Here is a 26,727-nt window from a genome sequence, read left to right on the forward strand (position 1 = left end):
GGTGGGGACTAGGTAGCACCGCTGACCCCTCTTGTCCAGGGGCTTCAGCCTCTTGCTGCGCAGCTCCTGGTCCCTCCAGCTCTCCAGCCTGCAGACGGCCACTGTGGACTGTCCGGCTTCTGGTCAGTAAGCCAACCCCATAAGTCCCCTTTATAGTCGTACTTCCTGTTGACTCTGCTCCTCCAGAGACCCCTGACTACTACAGTGGCTAAGTCCCCAGCGTCCTGGCCTTTCAGGGGGGCCTCCCACTGTGACCTGTTGACCTTGCGTGCTGGCTGCCCTTCCCTGTCTGTCTGTCTTTCCATTCCCTGGGTTTCCTGGGGTCGTGACCCAGATAAGCAGCTTGCACTTGAATTTCCCCCCCAGGAGTGGCTCTGGGACGGACGCACTGAGCCTGGTGGCTGGTGTGCAGTGTGCACACGTGGGTGGTCGCCTGCCCTGTGCAGTGTGCAGAGCTCAGCTCACGCCCTCTGGGTGCAGGAAGGGAAGGTTCGAGCCTGTGCCTCTCGCCCGTGCTCTGCTGGTGGCTGCTTCTGTCTGCAGAGCCCCCTCGCTCCCCTCGGGATGGTGTCTGCATTCTAGCCGAGGCTCCTGCGCCCTGGGCCTGCTGTGGTCGGGGGACATGTCACCTCCTTTTCAGAACAGGATGCCCTTGTTTCTTCCCAGACTCTGGTTTTGGCTCACGCAGGGCAACATCGCTTCCTGGTCCAGCTCTGACTCTGCTGCTGCGTCCCCCTGGGCCATTCTGCCCCTGTACTCAGGGGCCCGAGGAACACAGTGAAGCTCTCTGACGCTGCTCACTGCTTCCCAGAGCCTTTCCGGAGCACACGTAACCTGCACCAGGACAGCCGTTTCCTCCAGAGGACGACTCAGAGCTCGGGGCAGTGTGCCGGGCAGACCCCTGCATGGGGGGAGCGCCTGGGTCTGTATCTCCTGTGCCACTGGCCGGAGGACTGTTGTGACCCCAGGAGAATGCTGTGTTTGAATGCATCCCCCAAAGCTTGTGTGTCGGGAACTTAATCCCCGATGCAGATGCTGATGGCATTTGGAGTGGAGACTTGAGAAGTGACTAGGGTTAGGGGAGGTCATGAGGGTGGGGCCCTGTGATGGCATTAGTGGCTTCATAAGCGGAGGAGAGAGCTGAGCTGGCTGACTTGCTGTCTCATCAGTACCCTGTGCCATGTTGCTACCCACAGGGAGGCCCTCACTGGACACCAGAGCCTTGATCTTGGACTCCCCAGCCTCTAGGACTGTGAGCAAGGAACTTCTTTTCTTTATACATCCCCCCACCTGTGGTATGCTGTTACAGTAACCGAAAATGGACGAAGACAGAGATCCTGGGGCAGGAAGAATGATCTCCTCTCCAAGAGGCATGCCGGGACTCAGGGTCATTTAAGTTTAACACAGAAACTTTTGGAATCCAAAGGGGGCGTTCCCCTTCACTTTGTGTTTGAGTGTCATTTTCTGAGACTGCTGTATAAATGTGCGTATAAATGTATCAGACGCAGGTCTGATATGGGTGGATGTAGATTCAGACAGTTGTAGCTACAGGTGTAGGTGAGGTATGGACGTGGGCATCCATGTATCTGAATATGGATTTAAAAGCACAGACCCGGCTGGGATGGTGGTGTGTGCATATAATAGGGAGGCTGAGGGAGAAGGATAAGTTCGAGGCCAGCCTCCGCAACTTAGCAAGACCTTGTCTCCAAACAAAAAATAAAAAGGTTTGGGGATGTAGCTCAGTGGTAGAGTGCTTGTCTGACATGTGGGAGGCCTTGGGTTTGATCTCTAGTATTGCAAAAAGCAATAAACAGAGACGAGACCCAGATTTGGAAGCAGCCGTGAATGTCATTGTGCAGGCTGTGTGGCTCGTTGACTTTCTGTTATCACGAGCCATTGTTTTCTGAAACCAGCGCATCTCTGCCCACTCACTCCTGGTAACCACCCCTGTTCTCTGCAGGCCCATCCTTCCCATTTCTTGTCCAGCTCTCCTGCCTGACGCAGGATAGGTTGGGGTGGCCCAGCTGGTCTGAGCCTCCCACTCTGAGCTCCATTGCGCCTTTCTCAGTGAGCAGGCGTGAAAGGGAGCTCAGCGCAGGTCCCTAACTCAGTGCAGATTTCAGAATTTTCCCAAGAGCCACAAGACTCCCTCCTTCCTGGCAGGTTTGGGCTGAGGGAGGTTTTTCTACATCCATGATCGGGGATCATCGTGGAACTGGTCAAATGTTTGCACGATGACAATTCGGGGACAAGAAATACGGGCTTTTGATTCCATTTGATCTGAGGATTTTGGAACTTGCCTGGAGTTGGCGGCAGGGTGGAACCACTCAGGGTTATCCCTCCTCATTTCCTTCTTCCCAGTTTTCCTAAGGAAAGGGGGACAGAGCTGTCAAGGGTCTCCTTGCTGTGGGTGGGGCTCTGGATGCTGAAGGTTGATCCTGAGCCGGTGGCGGAGGAAGACCCAGGGTGAGAGGGAGTGAGGGGGAAGCAATCCCCTTGTGTCTAGGTGGCTTCACAGAGGAGAGGGCATGAGGTTGGGCGTGGGGGGACAGAGGGTTGGGCATAGGGGATGTCGAGTTGGGCGTGGGGGGACATCGGGTTGGACAGAGAAGACGCACATTTTTGGTGCTCGGTGGGCAGGGGATTAAATGAAACACTGCTGTCGTGTCCTGATGGGTCCCAGGGCTCTGCCTGCATCTCGGCCACCGTCCTTAGCCCCTCCCATGACCACACAGCTTCTCAGAGGCCTCACTTGCCGGTCCACTGGAATGTCCTGCTCGCTGCCTAACTCTTCCTTAGACCTGCCCCAGCATGATCTCCTCCAGACGGTGCTTCTCGGATTCCAGAGTGCCTGTGACCCAGCTGGGGACTGGTGAAAATGCAGGTTCTCTCCAGCAGGTGAGGGTGGAGTGGAGCAGGCAGATGCCAAGGCCCCTGGGCGGCTCCCCAGCCTCCCCCGTGGGGCTGGCCCTGGGGCAGGGTCACTGCCTGCCTGTGCAGATTTGGACAGCTCCTCCCCAAGGGTCTATTCCCCTCCCCCTCTCATTGTGAGAGCAGTATGCTCCCCCACCCTGTCCATGTTGGGCTTGGCTATGGGGACTTGCACTGACCAATGTTTGTAGCATGACACGAGAGGGGACTTCAGTGTGAGTACTCTCTTGTGCCTCATCATGGCTGTGAAAACAGGCTCTGGGTAGCTGCTGGTCCCCAAGGATTGAAAGACAAGTGGAGCAGAGTCACCTCAGTCCGTACAGTCCTTCAGCCCAGCAGCTTGAAGCAGAGCTGCCTGAGTATGATAATGACCACTTGTTCTGTGCCTGTGAGTTGGGGATGGTTTGTTATGCAGCAATAGCTGACTGATACAGTATTTTCCTCTGGGATCTCATTACCCATCTGCATGTGCCCCACTATCACAGTTACTAAGGGACACTAAATAGCCTGTTTACCTCTCTAAAATCTTTCTAAATTATAGTTCAGAGTGGGCAGACGTTACAGTCCTCCCTTACTTAGCCTTGGGGACACCTTCTGAGAAATGCATGGGTAAGTGTCTTAATCATCGTGTGAACATCGTAGACTTCACGCACACAAACGTAGGATGGTGTAGGTCAGTCACTTGATGTGGACTCTTGATGGATCAGGAGCCCCTGAAAACCTGAGACTCATGAGGCTACCACAGGCATAACACTGCACTTGATGATTTACTAAACATGTTTGCTGACCTTTGGTTTATGTCACAATGACAAGAGTCTTGTGGCCAGGTGTGGTGGTGCATACCTGTCATTCCGGCAACCAGGGAGGCTGAAACAGGAGGATGGAAAGGGGGAGGCCAGCCTTGGCTAAGGTGAGACCCTGTCTCAAAATAAAAAATAGCAAAGGCCTGGACAGGTGCCCATCCACAGGTGAGTGGGTAAAGAAAATGTGTCTGTGTACACAGTGGAGCTTTAGTCAGCAATAAGGAGTGAGGTTGTGGCTTCGGCTGGTAAATGGATGGCACTCGAGAACAGGATGCTACGTGGAATAAGCCAGACTCAAGGTCAAGGGTCGAAGGTTTTCTCTCCTGTGCGGAAGCTAGACTCAAATAAGGAAGCAGGGTGGGGGCATAGTGTGAAAATAGAAGGGAGACGGGTGGAGTGGCGGAGGGGATCGGGGGTGAGGGAGGAGGGACGGGAAAGGGAAAATGGTAGATGAAGTTGGCCACTGTATGCAATGTCCACAGATGAATATACCACAGTGAATCTTACCTCTCTGTGTGTCTATGAAGCACTAGTTAAAAAACCATAAATAAATAGGATTAAACCAGTGGGGGGGGGGAGAAGGAAGGCCAATAGGGTCAAGAGAAAAGGGACGGGGGAGGGGGGAGGGAGGGGGAGAGGCAGCAGGCTGTGAACCCCAATATCGAGGATGACCATAATGTATTAATAAAACATTTTAAAAAGGGCTGGGGATGTAACTCAGTGGTAGGGCATCCCTGGGTTCAGTCCCCAGTACCAAAAAAAAAGGAGAAAAAATCTGAGGGTGCATCACTTCTTCCCATTGACAGGGAGGACTGAGGACCACATGGCCGGTGACGTCCTCCTGATGGGCCCTGCGTCTGCCTCTGGAGCCCCTGGCCCGGGGCCCTTGGACCTTCAGCTGCCCCTTTCCCATGGTCGCGCTCCTCCTCCTCCTGGGGAGGATCTTTGAGAGTGAACCTGGGTGTCGGGGTGGAGTCTAGCCCTCGGTCTCCTGGGTGCAGAGGAATGGAGTGTTGCATTTTTTATGGCCAGGGAAACATTAATGAAGAATGCACCATCAGTGACATTAATTTCAGAGCTTTATGCATTCCTGGAGGCTAACAAGCCGCATCTGCTTGTTAGACACCCTCCGGAGGCTCCCCTCGCGCCCCCTTTCCGCTCTTTTAAAATTCTCCTCCTTCCCTGAGGGCACCTGGTTGGTGCTTTGAGCAGTTAAATCGATGTACGGAGGGACAGAGTCGTGGTTGTTAATTAAAACGCTGCTCTGCCACTTCAAAGTTACCGAGGGTTGAGCCGCCCGCCCGGCGGAAGGACGCTGGTTGGGTTTTATGTGCTGCCCAAAAGGCACCCTTGAAATGGGACGAGAGGGACACTGGGTCCCCCTCCGCCTCCCCCATCCCTTCACTGTCACGGGCTCCAGAATTTTTCTGTCCAAGCCTCTGACCCTGAATCTCCCCCTTATTTCCTGTGCCAGTGGATGGATGGAATCTCCAGGTCACCTTCTGGGTGAACCCTCCCTGGGGGCTGCTGTGAGAGCTGGAAGCCCACCTGTGGGGACTTGTTAGGAAAAGGCCTCAGGGAATCTGGCATTCGATCAGGGACCACAGGGCGCTCTGTGGACCTGGCCGCTACTTGCCCCAGCTTCAGCCTGCGCACCAAGGGGAGGGTCTGTGGACTTAGGGTTCACTCTTCCTCTTTCTAGAATTTGCATGACTTTTTCTTTAATAATAATAATAATAAAGCTCTCTCTGTTTTTCTTTTGGGAGATGGAGTCTTGCTGGGTTGCACAGGCTGGTCTCCAACTTGTGGGCCCCAGGGATCCTTCTCCTCGGCCTCCCGAGAAGCTGGGACCGCAGGCGTGGGCCACTGCGCTTGGCCAAAAGCTCTTGGAAAAGTCGAGGCCCAACATGGACATGGTGAGGGTGCCTGCACCCACCTGAGTGCTGGATCTGTTCTGGGGGAAACCCAGAGGTGCGACTGTCACGTGATGGGGTGTGTTTAATTTTTTTTCCATTTTTTATTGGTGCATGGTAGTAACGGGATTCGTTGTCACATATTCGCACACGCACACACTATAGCAGTGGATTTGGCCATGCCACTCCCAGTTCCCTTCCCCCCCTCGTCCCTTCCCTCCCCCTCCCCCTGGGCCCTCCTCTGTTCTGTGACCTCTCTCTGGTTTTCACGAGATTCCCACCTTTATTTCCTTTTCCCTCCTGGCTTCCCCATATGGGGCAGACATATTACCTTTGATTTTCTGACTTTGGCGTATTTCACTTAACACAATGGTCTCAAGTGCCACCCATTTTGCTGTGAAGGACATAATTTCATTTTTCTTTGTGGCTGAATAAATCTCCTCTGTGGATACACGAAGCCAGATCTAGAGGCAGGCAGTTAGTGCAGCCAGGTAAATGTCCCATCTGGGCCCCTCAACCAGACCTACACCTGGGAGATTGGGACGTTCCTGTCCTTAAAGATGTTAGTGAAGCAGCTCCCAGCAAAGAGGGAGGTCAAATCAAATCTCCCGAGGCCCCTCCTGCCCTTTAAAAAGGTCTTATTAATCCATTATGGTCATCCACGATATTGGGGTTCAGAGCCTGCTCCACTCAGGCCCCAGTGCTGCCTCTCTCCCTCCCTCCCCCTCCCCCGTCCCTTTCCTCTTTACCCTATTGGCCTTCCTTCTTGCCCTACTGGTTTAATCCTATTTATTTATGGCTTTTTTAAACTAGTGTTTTACAGACACCAGAGAGGTAAGATCCACCTGCTGTATCCATCTGTGGACACCTATGCACTGAAGGGACAGACTTCAGCCCAGCGCCTCTTCCCTGGCCCCCCAGCCTGGGTGTCCCCCACACCCCCTTATGTGTGTCCACCCTAGTCCTGATGGTGCTGAAAGTCACCCGTCCACACGTCACGGTGGCGCCTAGAGGACTTGGAGCCTCGGTGGCAGGGCTGTTTTGTTCGTGGCCGTGGTACCTGGTGCCCGCGGCTACGCCGTGTTTGGAGAGTGGCCCCCTCTTCTCAATGCCCATCACCACCCGGTTCATTCAGTCCCTTCGCCACCTGTGGCCCTAAGGGCTGAAGTTCTTGAGTGGCAGCCTCGTCCCCAGCATGGGGCCCGTCCCTGTCCTCCCCCAGGCTGTTTGCGTGTGCGCTCAGTGCTGGGGTCAAAGAGGCTGCCCTTGAGGGCTTTGCTAAAAACCGTCTTTCTGTGAGCAGCGCTGTCCTGCTCACGTTGCCGGTCACCTCAGCCGCCACCAGGTTTCCAAGTTGAACACACACCTTGGCGTCCTAATGAACAGGACTGTGTCATAGGCTGGGAATTTGACAGGAGGGTGGATCCTAAGTGTCACACACACATATACACATGCGTGCGCGCACGCACACACACGCACATGAGATGCTCCGTGAGATGTCCACTTGCTCATCCAGGGTCGTTCATACTCCTGTTCCAGAGCAGCTAGTCACACCCCAGCCGTGGACACTGGCCTCTAGTTGTCTGTGAAGCTGAAACAGCAAGAAGAGCCCGGGGAGAGCCAGGCACGTCCCTTCCCCAGGGGTTTTGGAGCTCCCTGCTCCGGGGACCCACCCGGTCCCTGCTCTCTGTCCTCAGCTCCTCAGTCTGTCCCCGGGACTCCCCACTTGCTCTTCACCCTGCCCTCTGTTGTCCCCGTCACCCACGCTCTCTCTCCCTGGAGCCAGGCTGTGGTCAGGGACACGGCTCCCCACCCTGTAAGCGGGCGTTTTCGGCTGTGCCCGTGGCTGTCCTGGGAGGCACCCGGCTGCCCGCTCCTGGGCCGGGCTCTGCTCTGCTCTCCTCCTCCCGAGCGCAGCCCTGTGTCCACCTCTTGCCATTCGGGTTACCACCCCAGACTCTGCTGTCTGCGGACCTCCTGGCTGCTCCTCCTTCACTGGTGACTTTGCCTGGCTCCCTGTTGTCCTTGCTGCCATTCATAGTGACGTTGACATCCACCCACCCAGGACCCCACCTGACACCAGTTAAATTGCAGTCTGTGACACGGAACCCGGGCGCTGACGTGGAGCACCTGGGGAGATCCTCACGTGTTGGGAGGGAGCGGGATCTGCCCACGGCTCGGCCTCTGCCCACGGCTCGGCCTCTCAGTTCTCCGACCTCCCGAGCTCCAGTGTTTCTCTGGAGCCCATTTCAGGTGCCGGCCCCCTCGGCTGAGCCCAGAGTGTTGCCATCAACGGGGCCACCCCGTGGCTTCCTCCAGTTCATCCGCCTCCAGCCTCACGGAGCACCCGGCCCATCTCTGCCCTCTCCGTCACCAACCGCTCATCCTCACCTTCCTCCAGGGACCAGTGAACTCAAAACGAGCGCTGAGATCTGCTCACGGGGTACAGTGCCCGGCCGCGTGCTCCTGGGGATGCGCTGGCTTCGGGTGCCTGTTCTTTGCTCGGCTCCTGAATCTGCTCAGCTTCTTCCTCCCCCCGCAGGTCGCCACATACTCTATAGAGAAGCGAGATCAGGGCACACGCAAGAGCTGCCTCCTCTTCCACCGGCCGTGCCCGCCTGTGCCTGCCCCAGCACCCATCCCTGCTGTCCCCTCTACAGCAACAGAGAGGTGTCTGTGACCCGGCTGAGCCAGCCCCGATGCTGTGACACGTGTGCGTCGTGTAGCGTTCAGACAAGGCACACCTGCCCATCTCCTCAAGCAGCTTCATTTTTTTATGGTGAAACATTTAAAATCCTTTTTTCTCGATTAAAAAAACCACACACACTGTGTGACCGTCACCTGTAGTCGCCCTGCTGTGAAAGAACACACCGGAACTTCTTTCTCCCATCTAACTACCATCTAGTATCCATGTTAGTTGACATTTTTATTGTTGCTGTGACCAAAATACCTGACACAGGCAGCTTAAGAGGAGGCGAGGACGTTTTGGCTCCCAGCTTGGGTTTCCGTCTGTGGTCCGCGGGCTCCGTTCCTCTGGGCCTGAGGGAACACAGAGGAACATGGCGGACCCACTATTCCAGTTAGGTCCTATTTCCTTACCTTCTACCACTTCCCAATAATTCTGTGAAATTATTAATCTACTGAGGGTCCAGAGTTCTCATGGTCCAGTCCTATAAGCCTCCCTCTGAACACTGCTGCACTGGGGACCAAGCCTTCAACCCCTGAGTCTTTGGGGGCACTTCATGTCCAAACCATGCCAATACCCACTCATCAACCTCTTCCCATTTCTCCCTGCCCGCCCCTCTCCCCGGTCTCTGGTAGCCACCATTTGACTCTCAACTTCTTTAAGATCAACCCTTTGGAGTCCCCGTACGAGTGACATCATGAGGTGCTTGTCCTTCTGAGTCTGGATTATTCCATTTAACATGATGGCCTCTGGTTCCATCCGTGTGGCCGCATGTGACAGGACTTCATCTTTTGATGGCCGGAAAGTCCTCCCCTGAGCATACGTACCACGTTTTCTTTGTCCATCGGTCAGTTGGCGGACACCTGGACTCCAGAGCTCACGCTGGCTGGCCGTCTCCCGGGGTTTGTTTCCACAGCTGACCTTTCCACACCCAGTCTCTCCCCTCCTCTAGATGGTTCCCACGGGCCTCAGTGTGGCCATCTCAGAGAGCATAAGGGACACTAGGTCCAATGGGCTTCTCTTGACTTCACGTCCATTGTCAGCACGTGTCCCATTCGCGACTCTTTTTTCCCTCAGAAGGAGCGAGGGTCTCCGCCGTCTCCCCCCACGTCTCCCCCCGTCTTGCAGTAGAGCAGTTCTGCTGTCCTGGGAAGACGAGGACGAGGGATCGCCACCGTGTCTCACGAGGACGGACGTGCATTCGTGAAGGTCAATGGCCCCAGGGAGGTGTCAGGGTCCCCATGTCGACCTGCTCCTGACGCTGCCCGTGGAAGCCCACAGGCCCCAACCTGGACGTCACCTTTGATTTTCCTCTTTACCACCCCAAGTCCTTTTAGGTTTTCCCACCCAGAAGTCCATCTGCACGTCCTCACGTCTCACCACCTCTGTGGCTGCCACCGTGGCGTGAGCCACATTCTCGCGGGACTGTTGAAGTAGTCTGAAGTGTCCTGGCACGGAGTGAACAGTGGCTCTTGTCATCGTCGGCAGCCGCGTGACACTCAGGCTGCAGCAGACTTACAAGGGGAACAAAGAGGAGGGTTTCAAGACTGAACATGAACTCTGCGTCTTTCAATGGCTGTGTGGGGGGCGGGAGGGGCCGCTCCAGGGCTTGGCAGGGGCTGGGGTCGTGGGGGTGCTGGTCCGTGGATCCGAGAAGTCTCCAACGGTTTTTGTTGTGGTCGGTCAGAGGCCACTGTCGGGGAGGGGGCTTTCCTAGTGCGCCCTGGTTTCTGTCGTGGTGGAGACCCCCTCTCTAGCCGTCACTACCTCCTGTGGGACCTGCAGGTAACCTGGGAAGACGGAGCCAGTTGGAAGTAATTTTGGAAATGTCGTTATCTTTGTGAAGTCGAGTCAGTTTTAGCAAACTGAACTTCCTGTGTATTTAACTAAAGGAGAACCTACATAAACCAGAGAACTCCACAAATTATATATAAACTACATGAACCAGAGAACCCCGTTGGATAGGAAAAGCAGATTTTTTTCTCTGTGCTTGCCTCGAATCAGAACCTCGCTGTGACCAGAATTGGAGTCCCCACCCCCAACAGGATTCTCTAGTTCTCTGCAGACACTACCTGGGCGTCCCGGGGTGTGAGTAACTCCTGGCACCGTCCACCTGGAGCCAGCAACCGATGCCACAGGAGGGGGCTCCGTCCAGAGGTGTGTGCCCTAAAGCAGGGGAGGGGCAGTGACCAAGTATTTTTGATTTCTTACTACGTCACACTCCTTATTTACTTATTTACTCTAATCAGTGATACACGACAGCAGAGTGCTCTTCAACTCTCTGTACACAGACAGAGCACAATTTTCCACTTTGTGTCGCCCTCCTTTTCTCAGACTCGGGGAGCCTGAAGTCCGTGCTCTCAGGAGTCAAGCCTGAGACGTCTGCGCTCCCTCCTCCTCCTGGTGATCTCTCTCTCAAATGTTCAAACGTCGGCCGTTTCTTTGAGGACCTCAGGATGTCTAATCTTTGACATGCCACAGGGGATTCTAAGTCTTCATCTTGGCCACTGGAGGCACATGCAAGACGGGCCGAGGGGCTAGCAGGGAGGTGGTGAGATCCTTCTCTACGCTAGTGAAGACACGGAACAAAGCGTGTGGGCTGAAGCCCAGGGCGCGGATCCCATCGCTTAACACCCTGGCAGTGACTGGAACGTCACATGCTGGCCTGGAGTTGTGGGGGTCATTTCACAGTCTTGAAGTAGTAGCTGTTCTAATTTCCACTCAGGTGCCAACCTTCAAACATGGCGGGGAGGGACACGGGCCTAGTCCCCATCACAGGATTATGGGAAGAAGAAGGGATGGAGGAGGCAGGAGACTGGGGAAGGTCCAAGGACAGCCCCCTGGTGTCCGCCGTGGCCCCGGAGTGGTTCCTGCGGGGAGCACAGGCAGTGGGGTACCTGGTTGCTGTTCTTGGATGGTCCCTCTACAAGGTTCGTCTTGTGTCTTAGACCCATGGGCTGCTGCAGCAAATGGCACCAACTGGGTGCTTAGAAACAACGGGAATTTGTTGCTCACGGTTCTGGAGGCCAGAGTCTGAGATCGGGCACCTGCAGATGGGGGGTGGTGGGGCCCCGCTGTCTGGCTCAGAGATGGCATCTGCTACTGAGTCTGCACCTGGTGGAAGAGTCATGAGGGCACAGACCCTGTTCCTGGGGCTCCCCTCTCATGGCCCGATCACCTCCTAACACCAACTCTCAGGGCTGGGATTTGAACATATGGGTTTTGGAGAGACGCAGATATTCACATCGGTGTCCCTGCATCCGGTCACTGCCACCACACCCCTCAATGTAGAGGGTCTGGAGGCAGAGCCATGGGTAGGGGGACCTCTGGAGACCCCGAGGGGTGAAACAGTATCATCTCTAGTGTTGGAGGCCCTTCCTGGAAGAGGGTCAGCCTGCTCTCTGAGGTGGGAAGGACCCCAGGGAGAAGGAGCGCGGCTGTGTGGCCGGGAACAGGCTCCGGAAACAGTCTGCACGAGTTCGAATCCCAGCATCACATGGACTAGCTGTGTCCTTGGGGCCTGTCCAAACTCTCTGGGCCTTACCTTCTTTGGCTGTAAAACGTGAAGATGACAAGAAGATCTAGGTCACGGCGCTGGTGTGAACCTGGAATGAGCTGGTCTAGAAGCAGCACATGATAAGCACCACGTAAACATGTCCTTCTGCTATTAAACCCTGAAAGAGGACAGACTCGCTTTCACCTCCAGGTCAAAACTTATCAGATGGATAACCCTGGGAAAGTCCTTGAGCCTCAGTTTCCTCTTGCAAAAAGAGGAAACCATTATATGGTGTGCTGAGCTTGAAGTCACAAGGCAAATGAGAAAAACCAATCAGAGAGTGCATCGAGGGTCCTCAAGAAAGATCACCGAACACATGGAGGGACGGGTTCCAGAAATGTGTGCGAAGCGCGCGTTTCGGAATGGAAATGTCTTTCCAGGAGGATCTGTGCTCCCGAGGCTGGTGGTGTCCCCAGGCAGCCCCTCACATTCTGTTGTCTAAGGTTAGAACGTTTTCATCATGAAATATTTCAAACCTTTGGAAAAGTATGGGAAATAATATGACACCTCTGTATCCCCCCGTGGAGTTAGCAGATGTTAACATTTTGTCATATTTGCTTCGGATTCTCCTTACAGGAGGGAGGCGGGTTTCAGACGCCCCACGACAGAGCGGTGACTATTAAGGATGTAGCTGAATTCAGGTTCTGACAAGTCGCCCAGGACCAGGGGCATTGAGGGGCTGGGGATACTGAGATGGCGATTCTCTGGCTTTTGTGAGCTCCTAGTCCAAGGGGGAGGCTGACTCCAGAGCAGACGATTATCCTGCATCGGAACATGCCGGGAGCTGCTCTGGACAGGAGCTGTGTCAGCCCAGTTCTCCGGGAGTGACCCTGACGGGTTTAGTCATGTGTCACGTGGGGGAAAAAGGGCCACAGCTGTGAAATACGCAGGAACAGGGAGCATGATGGGAAGGGAGGTCAGAGAAGGCTTCCTGGGGGAGGTGACATCTGAGTTTACCTTGAAAAAAACAAAGTCGAGTTTTCACGGGGGTGGGGGGGGCAAGGGAGAAGTGAAGGCCGGGAGGCCCGAGCCGGCGTGTGAACCCGGAGGGTGACGTGCAGGTGGCTGTTATGGTGTGGATGTCAGTGTCCCCCAAAGCTCCGGTGTGAGACCGGGCAGGAAGGTTCAGAGGAGAAATGATGGTGTTGTGAGAGTCTTCACCCAATCAGTGGTTTAGTCCCCTGAGAGGGATCGACTGAGGGGTGACTGGAGGGGTGGGCGTGGCTGGAGGGGTGGGCACTGGCCGTGGCTGTGGGTGCATATCTGTGTCTGGCCAGCGGAGTCTCCCGGCTCTCTGATCAGCAGTGAGCCATTTCCCTCTGCCACACTCTTCCTCCATGAGGAATTTCCTCTGCCACACTCTTCCTCTGCCATTTCCCTCTGCCACACTCTTCCTCCCTTGAGCCCTGAGGAATGGCGCCTGCTGTCTGTGGGTCGAGTCTCTGAAACCGTGAGCCCCCAAATAAACCTTTCCTCCTCTTCAGCTGTTCTGGTCAGGTCCTTTGTCACAGTGGCACAAGAGCTGGCAGAGACAGTGGCCCAGCGTCCGCCTGACTTTCTGAGCAGGGAGAGGTTGTCTGTTCCCTGTGGCTGCCACACGGATGGCCACCAAGCGCGACTTGAAGCCGCTGAAGTTCATCACCTCACGGTTCTGGAGGCTGGGAATCTGAACAAGCTGTCGGCAGGCCACCCGCCGTCTGATGACACAGGGAAGGTCCTTCTCAGCTCCGACCCGGCTGCCTGTGGTGTCAGGGACCTTGGAGTTGCTGGGCTCTGTCGACGCGTCCCTTGGGTCCCTGCCTCCATGGTCACGGGGCTTCTTCCCCGAGTGTCTCTGTGTCTCTCTCCTCCTCTCAGAAGGACAGCAGTCGTATCAGATGGAGGCCCACCCTCCTCTAGTGTGAACTCATCTTAATTTAATTATATCTGCGAACGCCCCGTTTCCAAACAGGGGCACGTTCTGAGGTGCAGCAGATGTTTGGCTTCACGTGTCCCTTGGGGGAGGCACAGTTCACCCCGTGAAGAGATGTTCTGTTTCCCCTCCGAGGACTGCCCTGCTCCACAGGCCGCACGGAAGACCTGGCCTTTCATTTCAGGTTTTCTTTCTTGGCAGAAAACTCTAGAAAGGAGCTGGGCTTTGGAGCAGATTTGAGAAGGGCACGGTTAGTTCCAATGACCTTTTCTGGGATCCCTGACGTTGGGTTCATCTGTGATAGGACAAGCGATGGGCGACGATGGCGGCTGTGATAGAAATATCAGAGGAAGAGGATGTCACCGTAGCCCCCTAAGGGGGAAGAGGTGGACTCATCCCCTCATGGGAAGGACATGCTTTGTGCACAAAGCCAGAAGAGGAAGGTCTATTGGGTCACCTTGGGAGGCTGGCTTTCTGACTGGGGCGGAGTCCAGGGGTTGAGGCTGCAGGTTTGAAGGGGGCGCTGGGGCCCACATGCTCTGGCCTTGGTCCTGAAACTGCATTCGGAGCCGGGACCCTGCAGGGGTCGCATGGTCTCCTGACTACTGGCTCCTGCTACCTCCCAGCCCACCGTCCAGACACTCAGGTCCAGGCGAAGAAGAGGCTGTCCCTGGAGGGCCCACTGGTGACAAAGCAATCCCAAAAGAGGGATAAATGACAAACACGCAGAAATCAGAGGAGAGGCATAGATGTCAGCTTTAAAATGATCACACTTTCAAGAAAAAAAATGAGCATTGATCACAGCCAAACTCTCAAGCAAAAGTGACAGAGTGAAAAATACACATTCTGAGTAATGAAAGTGGCACCAAGGCTTGGCACGGGCACGTCGGCTTAGGAGCCGGTGAGCCAGCCACGGCCAGAGTCTCCCTCGGCTGACGGGATCACAAGGTTCACGGCATCCCCTCAAAGTTATCTTTTCTTGTCTCTCTTGTTGAAGGAAAATGTGTCTTCTATAGTTTTTCATAACAAATAAAAATGTAACTTGTTTCATAAAAATGCCTAGAGCTGGTTTGTCATGTTTTTGATGGTTCTGTCACACTGTCCAGAGTTTCCGTGGAAAGGTGTGGTGCTATCATTTTCACAGGACTGAGTGGGCAGTCAGAGGGTCAGTTAAAAGCCACGCAACTGCCAGGCGCAGTGACACATGCCTGTAATCCCAGTGACTCAGGAGGCTGAGGCAGGAGGATCTTAAGTTTGAGGCCAGCCTAAGCAACTTTAGGGAGACCCTGTCTCAAAATAAAAAATAATAAGGGCTGGTGATGTGGCTCAGTATAAAGTGTCCCAGGTTCAATCCGCTCAAATAGTGCCTCGAGGAGCCAAGGAATTGTCCCTGAGATGTCCTCTCTGTGTGCTTGACATGTGTGTGCTTTTGCATGCGTGTACCTAGGTAAATGCGTATTTTGTTTTGCTTTTGCTCTGTCCTACGTTTTGCCATTAAGTTGTGGGCCCAGGCAGCATTTGCCATCCTGAAGTTCTTCATTTTATTTTTGGAGACGGATACTGGTCCTGAACGCTCTTCCGGCCTCAGCCCCGGCAGTAGCCAGGACTGTGGGCACGGGCCACGGCATTTAGTCCCCAGGTTCCAAGAGCACAGACTCCTGTTTTAGTTTTGAAATGATTTTTTAAAAAATGAAATCCTCTCTGCAGAGCTCGCCAGGCCAGGCCAAGCCAAGGAATGAAATGGATTTTTTTTTGGGGTTCCGTCCAGTTATCCTGCTGTTTCTAGGCGTCTGCCGGAGGCTCCGTGGCTGAGCTGTGGCTGATTCCTTGTGCCGCTTTTAGGTGGTACAAGCCCTTCCAGGTGCTGGAAGGGCTGATTCCTCAGAGCAGGCTCAGGATACGGCCTGACAGCAGAGGAGCAGGAGCGTGGGCAGATGGCTGCTGAAGCATTCATGGTCCTGAGACAATGCACATGAAAGACAGCTGAAGTTTGGGGTGTTGACAGAAGCTTCCAGAAGTGCTAAAAGCTGAGATTCACGGGGGAGAAGAGAGTGACCCGTGACAGGCACTGCCGTGGCCCTTCATTTGTACAGCACTTTGCAGTTGGCAGAGACATTGATTTTGCAAGTTCGCCCCTGAGCCCTGAAACACATCTGTGATGGAGGCAGTTACATATTTCACATTCCACTCAGCGGTGAGAAAACCAGGGCCCAGAGAGGTGACGCGGAGCATTAGGACTTCTGTTTTATGACAAGAGACCAGTGAGGGAAAGGGAAGGGGTTTTAATGAAGCCAGGTTTCCTGCTTCTGGGGCTGGTGCCCAGATCCCGACGGTGGGCGGGGGCTCCTTCTCCCAGTCCAGGAGGTGGTCTTGGGCCAGCAGGTGGGGTGGGGTGGGGTGGGGGACAGGGAGGAGCTCTCCAGTGGTGGCTTGGCATCTCAAAGGCCTGACTCAGCAGGCAGCAGCCTGTCCACCTTGATTAATCGTTCCTCCATATTCCCTGGTACCCCCACATCCTTAGCTGGGGCTGGGGATTACCCACTCCAAGCCCCACACTGGGTGCAAAGCACTTTGTACCCATTTCCAGACCTCACAAGGGCACCAGAGAGGAGGGGATGTTACTTCTACTTTGCAGGTGAGGAGACTGAGGCTTGCATAGGAGATGCTGGTCTGAGGTCACCTAATTAGTGCAAAGCCCCTTTCTTTTTCCATACCCATCCAGTATTGTCAGAGGCTGAGAGAGTCCCCTGAGATCTAGAACAAGAAGCACCATTTTTTTTGATCTATGAATAATTATTTGCTCTTTCCAGAGTGTGTGCATTCTTTCTCTCTCTTAAAAAAAACAGCTTTATTGAGGGTTAATTGATATACAAAAATTGCATCTATGTAATTATGGCATTTGATGAGCCTGGACACATGCACACACCACGAAATACCTCCTTCTCATTTTGCAGTCACCTCCTGTGTGATATTTAATGCGACAACTCTCTTTGCTGGGTTCAGCCTGAGTAACTGCAGGTTCCTGATTAAAAAGCATAATACGCCGGCCAAATGCGCCATGGCAGTAGTAATGAATGGACCGAGAATATTAAAACCCTGGAATTTTTTGTTGCATCTTTTTTTCCCTCTCCCCAAGGGCGAGAGCCAACCCTGGAAGTACTGCAGTATTAACTCTGTCAGGCAGCAGGATTCTGGAAATCTAACTGGGGCTTTTATTGGCAAATACACAGGAGTGAGCCCCAGAGAATCTGTCTGTCCTGCTGTGACTCCCTGGGGACCTTTCAGGCCAGCCTCAGTCGGCCGGCCGAGCAGCAGAGAAAGGCAGAGAGACGTGTCTGTGAAACGGGGCCGTTAGACCATCAGCACGCGTCCCCAGTGCCCCCTCCGCCTGGGAGCTGTGTGTCACCATGAGGCTAGTCCACACCCAGGGGCTCTTGCTCTGTGTCGGGATCTGTGCTGAATACTTTCCAGATATCACTTATTTAATTTCCATGTGATTCTTTGTGGTGGGTGTAACCATTGTTCCCCTGTTCAGGGGAGGAAACCAAGGTGCTGAGGGACAGAGATGCACAGTAGCCGGCAGTGAGTCTTGACTTCATCCCAGGCAGGCTGACCGCGGGGCTGGAGTTCTCAGTCGAAAACCAAGACTAAAAGTTCAAGTGATTGTTTTCTTACGGCTTTGGTTCTTAACCAAGGGTGAGGATGTTGCCCAGGGGACACTGTGGTTGTCACACGAGGGAGGGAGGAGCACCACTGGTGTGGAATGCGGAGGCCTGGGACACTGTTCAGCCTCCTGCAGTGCATGGGACAGCCCCCCACACAGAGGGACTCACCTTGAATGTCAGCAGTGCCCAGGTGGAGAGAGCCTGCCTCAAGGTCATGTGCTCAGAGCCGACAGGACCTGCATTCTGCATCCAGACTCCTAGCACAGTGCTCATCCGTCACGATGAGGTGGTCCTTTATCACCCTTGGTTTGTGCCAATGCAGGTCAATTGGCTCTCCACCCAAGGATGTTCCCTGTAACTTTCTCGGGGGACTTCTGCTCTGTCCCCTGATTTAACTCTCTGCTGGTCACAGTGCTCTTGACTCTGTGTCTGTTCTCTGTTTCTCCCAGTGTATCCTGCATTGGACAGTGAACCTTCAAAGGGAGAGGTCAGCACGGTGGTACAGATGATATGTGATGATGGTGATGGTGATGGTGGTGATGGTGGTGGTGATAGTGACTGTGGTAATGGTGATGATAATGGGGGAGATGATGATGGTGATGATGGTGATGGTGATAGTGGGAATGGCTATGGTGATGGTGATGATGGATGTGGTGATGATGGATGTGGTGATGATGGTGATAGTTATGGTGGTGATGATGGTGGTAGTGATGATGATGGTGTTGACATGGTAATGGGGATAATGATGGTGTTGATATGGTTGTGGGGATGATGGTGGTGGTGATATGGTGATGGTGATGATGGTGGTGTTGATATGGTGGTGGGAATGGTGTTGTTGATGATGATGGTGGTGGTGATGGTGGTGTTGATGTGGTGATGGGGATGATGATGGTGTTGATGTGGTGATGGGGTTGATGGTGGTGATGATGGTGGTGTTGATATGGTGGTGGGAATGGTGGTGTTGATGATGGTGGTGGTGGTGATGATGGTGGTGGTGATGGTGGTGGTGGTGATGGTGGTGTTGATGTGGTGATGGGGTTGATGGTGGTAATGATGGTGGTGGTGATGATGGTGGTGGTGATGATGGTGGTGGTGATATGGTGGTGGTGATGATGGTGATGGTGATATGGTGATGGTGATGATGGTGGTGGTGATGGTGATGGGGATGATGATGGTGTTGATGTGGTGATGGGGTTGATTGTGGTGATGATTGTGGTGTTGATATGGTGGTGGTGATGATGGTGGTGGTGATGGTGATGGTGATGATGATTGTGGTGTTGATATGGTGGTGGGAATGGTGGTGTTGATGATGGTGGTGGTGGTGATGATTGTGGTGTTGATATGGTGGTGATGATGGTGGTGATGATGGTGATGGTGATGGTGATGATGGTGGTGGTGGTGGTGATGGTGATGGTGATGGTGGTGGTGATGATGGTGGTGATGATGGTGGTGGTGATTGTGGTGTTGATGATGGTGGTGGTGGTGGTGGTGTTGATTTGGTGATGGGGATGATGATGGTGGTGGTGATGGTGATGGTGGTGGTGATGATGGTGGTGGTGGTGGTGATGGTGATGGTGATGATGGTGGTGGTGATGGTGATGGTGATGATATGATGTAATGGTGGCAATGATATGATGACTCTTGTGGACATTAGGAGGGGGTTCTTGGCATGAGAAGTGGATCAGGAGGGTTCTCAAGAGAGAGCACGGCCCGCTGTGCTGTGGCTCCTGAGCTTTCCTGGGGGTGCTCTGTACCTTCCATCCTGTGATCTTCCTTGCCCATCCTCAGATGGTCAGACGCCACCTTTGCCCCTGTCTTGGGACTCTGTAATAAGCCAGTGGCACCTGGTGGAAAGGGAGCCGTTTGCACAGCACAGAGGTTCTGGGCTGGAAGCGGCCTTGTGAGCCTGGCTTAATTTTCCACTGCATTAATATTAATAGGAGTCAGTCGGCTGCGGGTGCAGATGCGGGGGCGGCGCCCAGGAACAAAGGCGACTGGGAGTTCAGCAAGTTGGTGGGGGCGGGGATCTGCAGGAGGCTGCGCTTCCTCACACAGAGCTCAACTTACCCCTCCCTGCAACGGGGCTGGAGCCAGGGACTGGGAAGGTGCCCCCGGGTCTGCCTGTCCTGCTCGGGCATGTCTCAGCCTCAACCCCACCGTCCAGTGCACGGTCCCATGCACGGTTCCCAGGAGGAGTAACTGTCAGAACGCAGCTGGAGATCTTCTAGTGACAGGCGCTCACTCCCTCCTCGGACAGCCATCGTCGCACGGCTGTGAGCTTTGTCACTGGTGACAGGAACAGCAGCAGTGGCCTCATGGGCTGCCGAGCCCTCGGTGTGAGTGAGCACCTCCCGGTTGTGCACGGTGGGTGTGAGGAGGTGAGCGGAGCCTGTACTGATGACGGAGGTGAGGCCGGCCTAGTCTAGGAGCTGCCCGCTCAGAGGGAAGGCCAGCGGGACTCCACCTGGCTGGCTCCACCTCCGAGCCCCGGGGGTGTTCAAGCGCATAACTGGGGCACAGGTGTCCAGACTGTGGGGTGAGGTCAATCCAAGCATCTGTGGAGAAGGCTGTCCTCCCTGTGGGAGGCAGTGGGGGCTGGGGACAAGGCCTTGGCACAAGATGACTGAGGATGTGGCATGTCCTGTGTGGCCCAACGTCCCCGAGGCAGGCACTGGCATTGACGTCATTATCTTGGCTTCCCAGTCACCACGTGCAGAAGAGTTTGCAAATTTTTTATCTTGCAGTTCTGAAGGTCAAGGTCTGAAGGGCTCCTGGTGGGCTAGAGTCAAGGTGTGGGCAGGGCTGGATCCCTCTGGGGACTCTGGGGGACAGTCTGTTTGCTTCTTTTTTCCAGCATGTAGAGGCCACCTGCAACCTGGGCTGCAAACATCCATCTCCAAAGCCATCCGGGTAGCGTTTTCAAGCCCTTCTCCAGCTCCCACCTCCTGCTTCATCTCCCACCTCCTTCTCTTGACTCTCCGGCCTCCCCTTCCCCTTGTGAGGACCCATGACTTGATTGGGTCACTTGGATAATCCAGGATAATGCCCCAGTCGCAGATCCTCAATCTAATTCCATCTGCGAACTTCTCATTGCTGCGTACATGGACAGAGTCACAGGTTCTGGGGACGAGGACCTGGGCGTATTGGCAGGGGCATGATTTTGTCTACCCCATCGTTTTACAGGCAAGGAAACCCAGGTCCAGAGAATGCAAGAGAGTTGCTCAGAGACGCACAGCTCAGAGGTGGTGGGGGCTGGGATAGGAACCCAGGCCGATTCCTGCCTGGTGATTGCGGCACCCTTCATCCCAGGAACGCTGTGCTGCAGGAATGACCCCCTCTGGAGGCTGCCGGCGGGTGGGACCGAGGTGAGTGTTTCTGGATGGATGCTCTCCAACTTGGAGGTACGGTGGAATCGCAGTTTGTTGGGAGGACGTGTACGGAGGCGCGGGAGTGGGCATCACAGACACACACCTGGGTGTGCAAGCTGACAGAGCTCTGGCCCTGCGGAGTTCACCTTCTGGAATTCAGCCCCAGACCACAGACAAATAAATAAGCAAACGCTAGTGAGTAGAAGGGGATGGGTCCTGGGGGGCAGCCTGGGGAACCACCTGGCTCAGTTGGTCCCTTTAGAAGTGCCCTCCCTGCCTGGCAGGGACCCCGGGCCAGCTCAGCTCAGCTCTCCCAGGACGGATGGCTCCGCAGCAGCAGGGTCTCTGGCAGGGCTGGAAGCTGCCATGGGTCACAGCTGTCACCAGCTGGCGCCAGAGAACACCCGGCTTTGCGGAGGCCACTCTTTCTGGGAGAGAAAGGAGGACATTTCCAGAGCTGCTCCTGGCTCTCCACGGGCCAAGTGCCACGTCCCCAGAAGCTATCTCAGAGCCTGGCACGTCAGCACTTTTGACTTTGCAAATGTCAAGAGAGAGACCACGGGAAGTGGACACTTTCCCGGCTGAAGATGCCCTGGGTCTGACCGGAGGCCAGGGTCTGGTCCTTTCTCAGAAGACTCTCAGGGAAGGGCTTGGGCTTTAGGGTCAAAGAGGCCCGAGTTTGAACCCTGGCTCCACCGTGGGGCAGGGTATCCTCCTCAGCCTCTCTGAGCCTCATCTTGTAGCGCAGGAGGGGACTGTCCATCTCATGGGCTGTGGGGCAAGTGCTGCGGAGTACAGTGGCGAGTCACAGTAGCTATGGTCTAGTGCAGGAGACAGGCAAAAGCCAGGGAATGAGCACAGGAAAAACAAGGAGTGCTTTTTGGGACAAGGCATGCACTGTGCTAGAGTCAAGGGGAACGGGAAACTGCTCTGGAAAGGGTGGCCAGGGAGGTCCCTCTCATGAAGAAGCTTCGAGGTGACACCCGGAGGGTGAGAAGTAGTCAGTCATGAACAGCATGAAAGGAGGGCAGCATGTACCAAGGTCCTGGGGCTGGGAAGAGATGAGCTTGTTCTCGGGATGGATGAAAAGCCGTGAGTCAGGGACATGGGGTACAAGATGAAGGCAGAAGGAGGAAGCGGGGGGCAGTCACACTGTGACTCGTCCCTCAGTGTAATGATCTTAGATTTTATCCTAAGAGGGATGGGCACCACTGGAGAGTTCTAAGGTTTTAAGCATGATTCATGAATTTAAAGAGCACTCTGGCTGCTGGGCGATGTGTGGGTGGGAGGGGGCAGGGGCGAGTGGGGGGCAGGGGCGAGTGGGGAGCAGGTCCTCCAGTTCAGGGGAGGAGAGGAGGTGCCAGGGCCAAGTTGGAGGTGGTGGACCTAGACGGCAAGGTTCAAGCTCCAGATGGGACAGCCTAGACACAGCGTCCAGGGACCCGGCGGCTCTGTGCGCCCCTTTCTTTCAGGAGCAGGTTGCTGTGAACTTGATGAGACAGAAGGCAAGGCTGCCGGAGCCTAGACTCTAATAGGAGGGGGTTGGCACCAGGGAAAACAGCGTCGAAACCATTTTGCAAACAAACACAATGAGCAGGAGTCCTGGAAAGGAGACACAACGGGAGGTGGCCAGGGGGCTCTCTGGGGTGCTGGCTTTTGCACTGAGCCTGCAGGAGGACGAATGCATTTCACAGTGAAATTTTTTTTTTTTCCTGGCAAGAGCAACTTGGAGTGTTCTAGGAGAGGGACGGCAGCCGGGGAGCGCGGTGCTTGAGGCCAAGTGCAAGGAGGAGCCCTGGGCAGAGTTCTCAGCAGGGGAGGGTCGCTGTGTTAGGATCCAAAGCCCCTGTGGCTGTGCTGGGCGAGAGGCGCTTTCCCGTCGGGGCTCCTGGTGGACGCCCTGGTGCATGTTCAGGAAGGTGCGGCCAGAGCCGGGAGGAGTGCCAGGCCCACGGGGCTGCACGGGGGTGAGGGGGGTGGCCGACTCACCCCGACTCCAGGGCTGCTCAGGAGAGCACACCCTTGTCACCTACAGGCTGCCCGGGCAGTGGAGGTGTGTCCAGCAGGGTGGTCGCGCGGGCTCTTCTGCCCCCAGCCCCTGCCTGCTGGGACACTCCTTCCCATCTGTTTTTGCTCCCTGTGGCGGTTATTTGCAGTGACTAATGTTGCTAATTCTGATCAAACCATTTCAAATGCATCCTTGGCCATATCCGAGACCTGCTGGGGAACAGAAGAAGACATCGTTGGTGGCGATTTCTATGATGGTTTCCGGAAAACAAAAAAAGACATTCAAGTTGGTCTCCATTCAAACGGATGCTCATTGCACCGCCTCCTTTTAAAAATACCGCATCTTGATCTATTCAATAGCGCTCCGCTCAGAGAGGGGGCCCCCACAGGCTGGCTGCTGGTCCCAGGTGCTGGAAACTCGCGTGGAGGCTGGGAAGGCACATCCCAAGATGTCACCTCTCTCCCCGCCAGTTCAGTGGTCTTGGAGCCTTAACAGTTAACATTAAAAAGCCCATTTCCAAGAGTTTAAGCTCAGGAAGCCAAATATTGGCAAAAGAATCAAGCCTACCCAAACCATGTGATTTTTTTCCCCCTATTTATATTCATGTTCTACTTTTTTTAACTTAATACAAAGCCAACTCATTTAAAAAATTAAATTAATAAACTTTATACAGGAAGCATTATATCAGTCCTATAAATAGAAAGCAATATCACAAAGATGAATCAAATACTAAGTGTAAAAATAAATAGAATGTTTTAGAAAACATTGGAGAGCTTATTTTTCACTCCTTGGGTTTGTCCTACATACGTTTTCTTATTTTTCATATTACTGTGTGGCGAAATGTGCTTAAAAATGGGTAAGCGATTAAAACGCAATTAAATACAGATTTGCAAGTCTTTGACCATTATATAAATATTAAAAAGTGGAGAAGTGAATTGCTAATTGAAAAATAGAAGCTTACGTGTAACTACAACAAGAACAAAATAAATGCCAGGTATTAGCCACGGAATTAGGTTCTCAAGTGGACACATTTGCCGAGGGAAGCTCTGGGCCAGGCTCGGGCTTTCTAAGTTCAAAGAGCTCAGGAAGGGTTAGAGAGGACTCAGAGACACCCTCACCCCGTGGAGATGTCTCCTTGGCATCGACTGGAAGGGTTGACGGGATAGACAGGGGGCGATGGTTTCACCATGTGACGGGGTGTTCTGTAATACTGGAGGCATCTCAGTAATGTTGTGTACCACCCTTCCGTTTCCCAAGCTTTGGAAAACACTGGTGTGATCCAGGAAGACAAGGTTTTTAGAATTTTCTCCCCTTCTCCCATTTTTCCTCCAGGGATTGGACAAAGGTCTTAAAGCCTCACCGGTCTGCAGTTCCTGGGGTTCTTTCCCGATGGCCAGGCCCAGCATTGCAGGCAGGTAGCATGCGACAAGTCACCACCCTGGAGAGGAACCACGTTCAAACTTCCAAGGATGGTTTCTACTGACCGTTTCCTTTTCACCACTGAAAACTGGAGAAATCTTAAGTCGACCGTGATGTGTGGGGACCATATGGAGGAAGCTCTTCCTCGGGATGCGGTGCATTTCCCTTTTATTGGAAATTTTAATTCGTGAATAACACAGCGGTTGGTGAGCACAGGCTGGGACGGGGCCCTGGGGAGATGAGACCTTGTCTTCTCCCTGGTCCTCCTCCTCGGTGGCCTCCTCCCACGCACCTTCCTGGAGGATGCCACCTTCCCGCCAGGGTGACGCTAGCCCAGAGCAGGCTTTACACTCCTTGCCTCTGTCTCCCGCACAGTTCTACTCCTGTGCCCTCTGAGCCAGGAGGGGACACTGGCAGGGGACACTGGCAGCATCTCGTCTGCGGCACAACCTGGGGTAGAGGAGAACGTCTGCAGGGCCCAGTGCGGCTCTCGGCTCATGGTCTCACCCCCAGGACCTGGGAAGCACCGTAGGCGTCACACCCTCTGCAGGTGCCGCCAGCCCCCTGGATCAGCCGGTACTCCCAGCTCCAGGCCTCTGCGCATGTTGGAACCATGTCCAGGGAATTGTCCTGGGCTGCCAGGAGCCGCCTCCCCTGGGGGCTGCTCTGGGGGATAGCACATAGTCAGTGATGGACCCCACAGGTACAAATGTGGACCCTTGAGTCAAAGTCTGGGGAATCCCTGTGATTCAGGGAATGTTCCACAGTCAGGCCAAGGCCAGGTGGACCCGAGGACCCGAGGCCAAGCCCCTGCTCAGCTCCTCCCCGGCCCCCCCCAACCCCTTCTCTTAAGGGCCGTCCCTCAAAACACCCAGCTGAGTTCTGCAGCGGTCACTCGTCTCTGCTTCTGCAGAACTGGACCCGACTGCAGGCCCAGGGCTGGCGCTGGCCGGGGACATCCAGTTGGCTTTCAGGAAAGGGACAAGGACATGAGGGCTTCATGTGAGTTCCTGAAGGGAAGAGAGAGCTGCATTCTCTGCAGGCATGAGGGAGAAGGAAGGGGACCAGGCTCTCGGGCATCCATCTCAGGACCGTCTGAGTTTGAATCCTGGTTGGCAATCTTCTGGCTAGGTGTCCTTGGGCAAGGACAATTTCTGTCCCTCTGTTTCCCCACCTGTAAGTGGAGATACTATTCATGCTCTGTTTATAAGGTTAAGAGGATTAAATGAGATAAATCAAGAGCTTAGAGGGATGCAGGACAGTTTGGGGAGCACTATTTTATATTACTCTCTCACTGCCACATTAAAAATGCAGCTACAGAATGAAGATGACATCCTTTTTGGAAAAGGATCTTCTGTTTTGAGTCAAAGACCTTGAGTACGTTCATATTCTTTCATCCAGGAATTTCCAAACTTGGAATTTAGCCTTAGGGAATAATCTGAAATGTGGACAGGCTTTTATTCATCCACATCTCATGACAACATTATTTTACCATGGGGGGAAAAAGGGAAGAAGGTCCAACCTCAGGGCGGTGTTGAATCAGTATGTGCGTCATAGGGCTCCCTCCTGCCAGAGAGGGAGGCTCCAAAACAATTCTGCTAAAATGACAGATGCATTGCGGAGGAAAGTGGGGACGCTCAGCTTGGTTTCCGCAGCACAGACTGAGGACCTACTGTGTGGCCAGACCTCTGGCTGTGCGCTGGGGGTGGCAGTGGTGAAGCAACACCACAGAGTTCCCTTTCTTGGGTCCTTTCTCCATCCCTGGGGAGGCAGAACACCTCCTCACCTGGAGGACCCCTGAGACATCCCCGGGAGGCTGCTATTCCAGCGAAGCAAGAGTTAAAGGCAGGCCGGCAGTACAGACAGGCAGGCAGTACAGACAGGCCGTCAGGCCAGATGGGAGAATGGAGGCCAGTTTGGGTCCAGGAAGTTGGAGGCTGTCCTCGAGGGATTGAAATGTGAATGCCTTCAGAGCTCTTCCCCCACCTGCCCTGCGCCAACCTGTTGCTAAGGTAACCTGTCCCAGGAATTGTCCCTCCCCACAGGGAGCTATAACAGCTGTTACTTATGTCCCCTGGGCTGCTTGCTGCCTGGATCACCCCATTTGGCCCTTCCCCTGCCCCTCTGCTTCTCCCCCTTTGGCCGTCCCACCTGGGCCCTCTCTTGGGCCCAGTCACATAAGCAGGAAGGAGAGAGATGAGGGGGAAGAGGGCAGAAGAACAAAGAAAGTCCAGGATGTTTAAAAAGGGCAGGACACGCTCACTTCTTGGGATATAGGATACCAGCCATGGCCCCCTCTCCCTTCCCAGGAGAAGTCTGTGCTACGACTTTTAGATAAACCTGCCGTATATGCTTGCCTGGTGCACTTCTCTAATGTTCAAACTTCAACATGGGAGGAAGCAGGACTCCTCACCAACAACCGATAACTGGGGTATCACCAGCGGCTGTCTCCTTGGGTTCAAGGTC

At 54.4% G+C, this 26,727-nt stretch overlaps 1 protein-coding gene across 1 annotated transcript in view; it reads left to right on the plus strand.

Moving 5' to 3' along the window:
* Positions 1 to 3,536: 3,536 nt before the first annotated feature.
* The window catches only part of LOC114096994 (uncharacterized), a 144,179-nt gene continuing 120,988 nt past the window's right edge, over positions 3,537 to 26,727 (plus strand). Inside the window, exons 1-5 of the mRNA XM_071605747.1 lie at positions 3,537 to 3,540; positions 7,227 to 8,090; positions 8,190 to 8,360; positions 17,916 to 18,196; positions 20,776 to 20,831. Of these exons, the coding sequence (XP_071461848.1) occupies positions 3,537 to 3,540; positions 7,227 to 8,090; positions 8,190 to 8,360; positions 17,916 to 18,196; positions 20,776 to 20,831 (1,376 nt within the window). The remainder of the gene's footprint in view (positions 3,541 to 7,226; positions 8,091 to 8,189; positions 8,361 to 17,915; positions 18,197 to 20,775; positions 20,832 to 26,727) is intronic.

Source organism: Marmota flaviventris, chromosome 19, assembly GCF_047511675.1.
Source record: "Marmota flaviventris isolate mMarFla1 chromosome 19, mMarFla1.hap1, whole genome shotgun sequence".
Taxonomy (NCBI): Eukaryota; Metazoa; Chordata; class Mammalia; order Rodentia; family Sciuridae; genus Marmota; species Marmota flaviventris.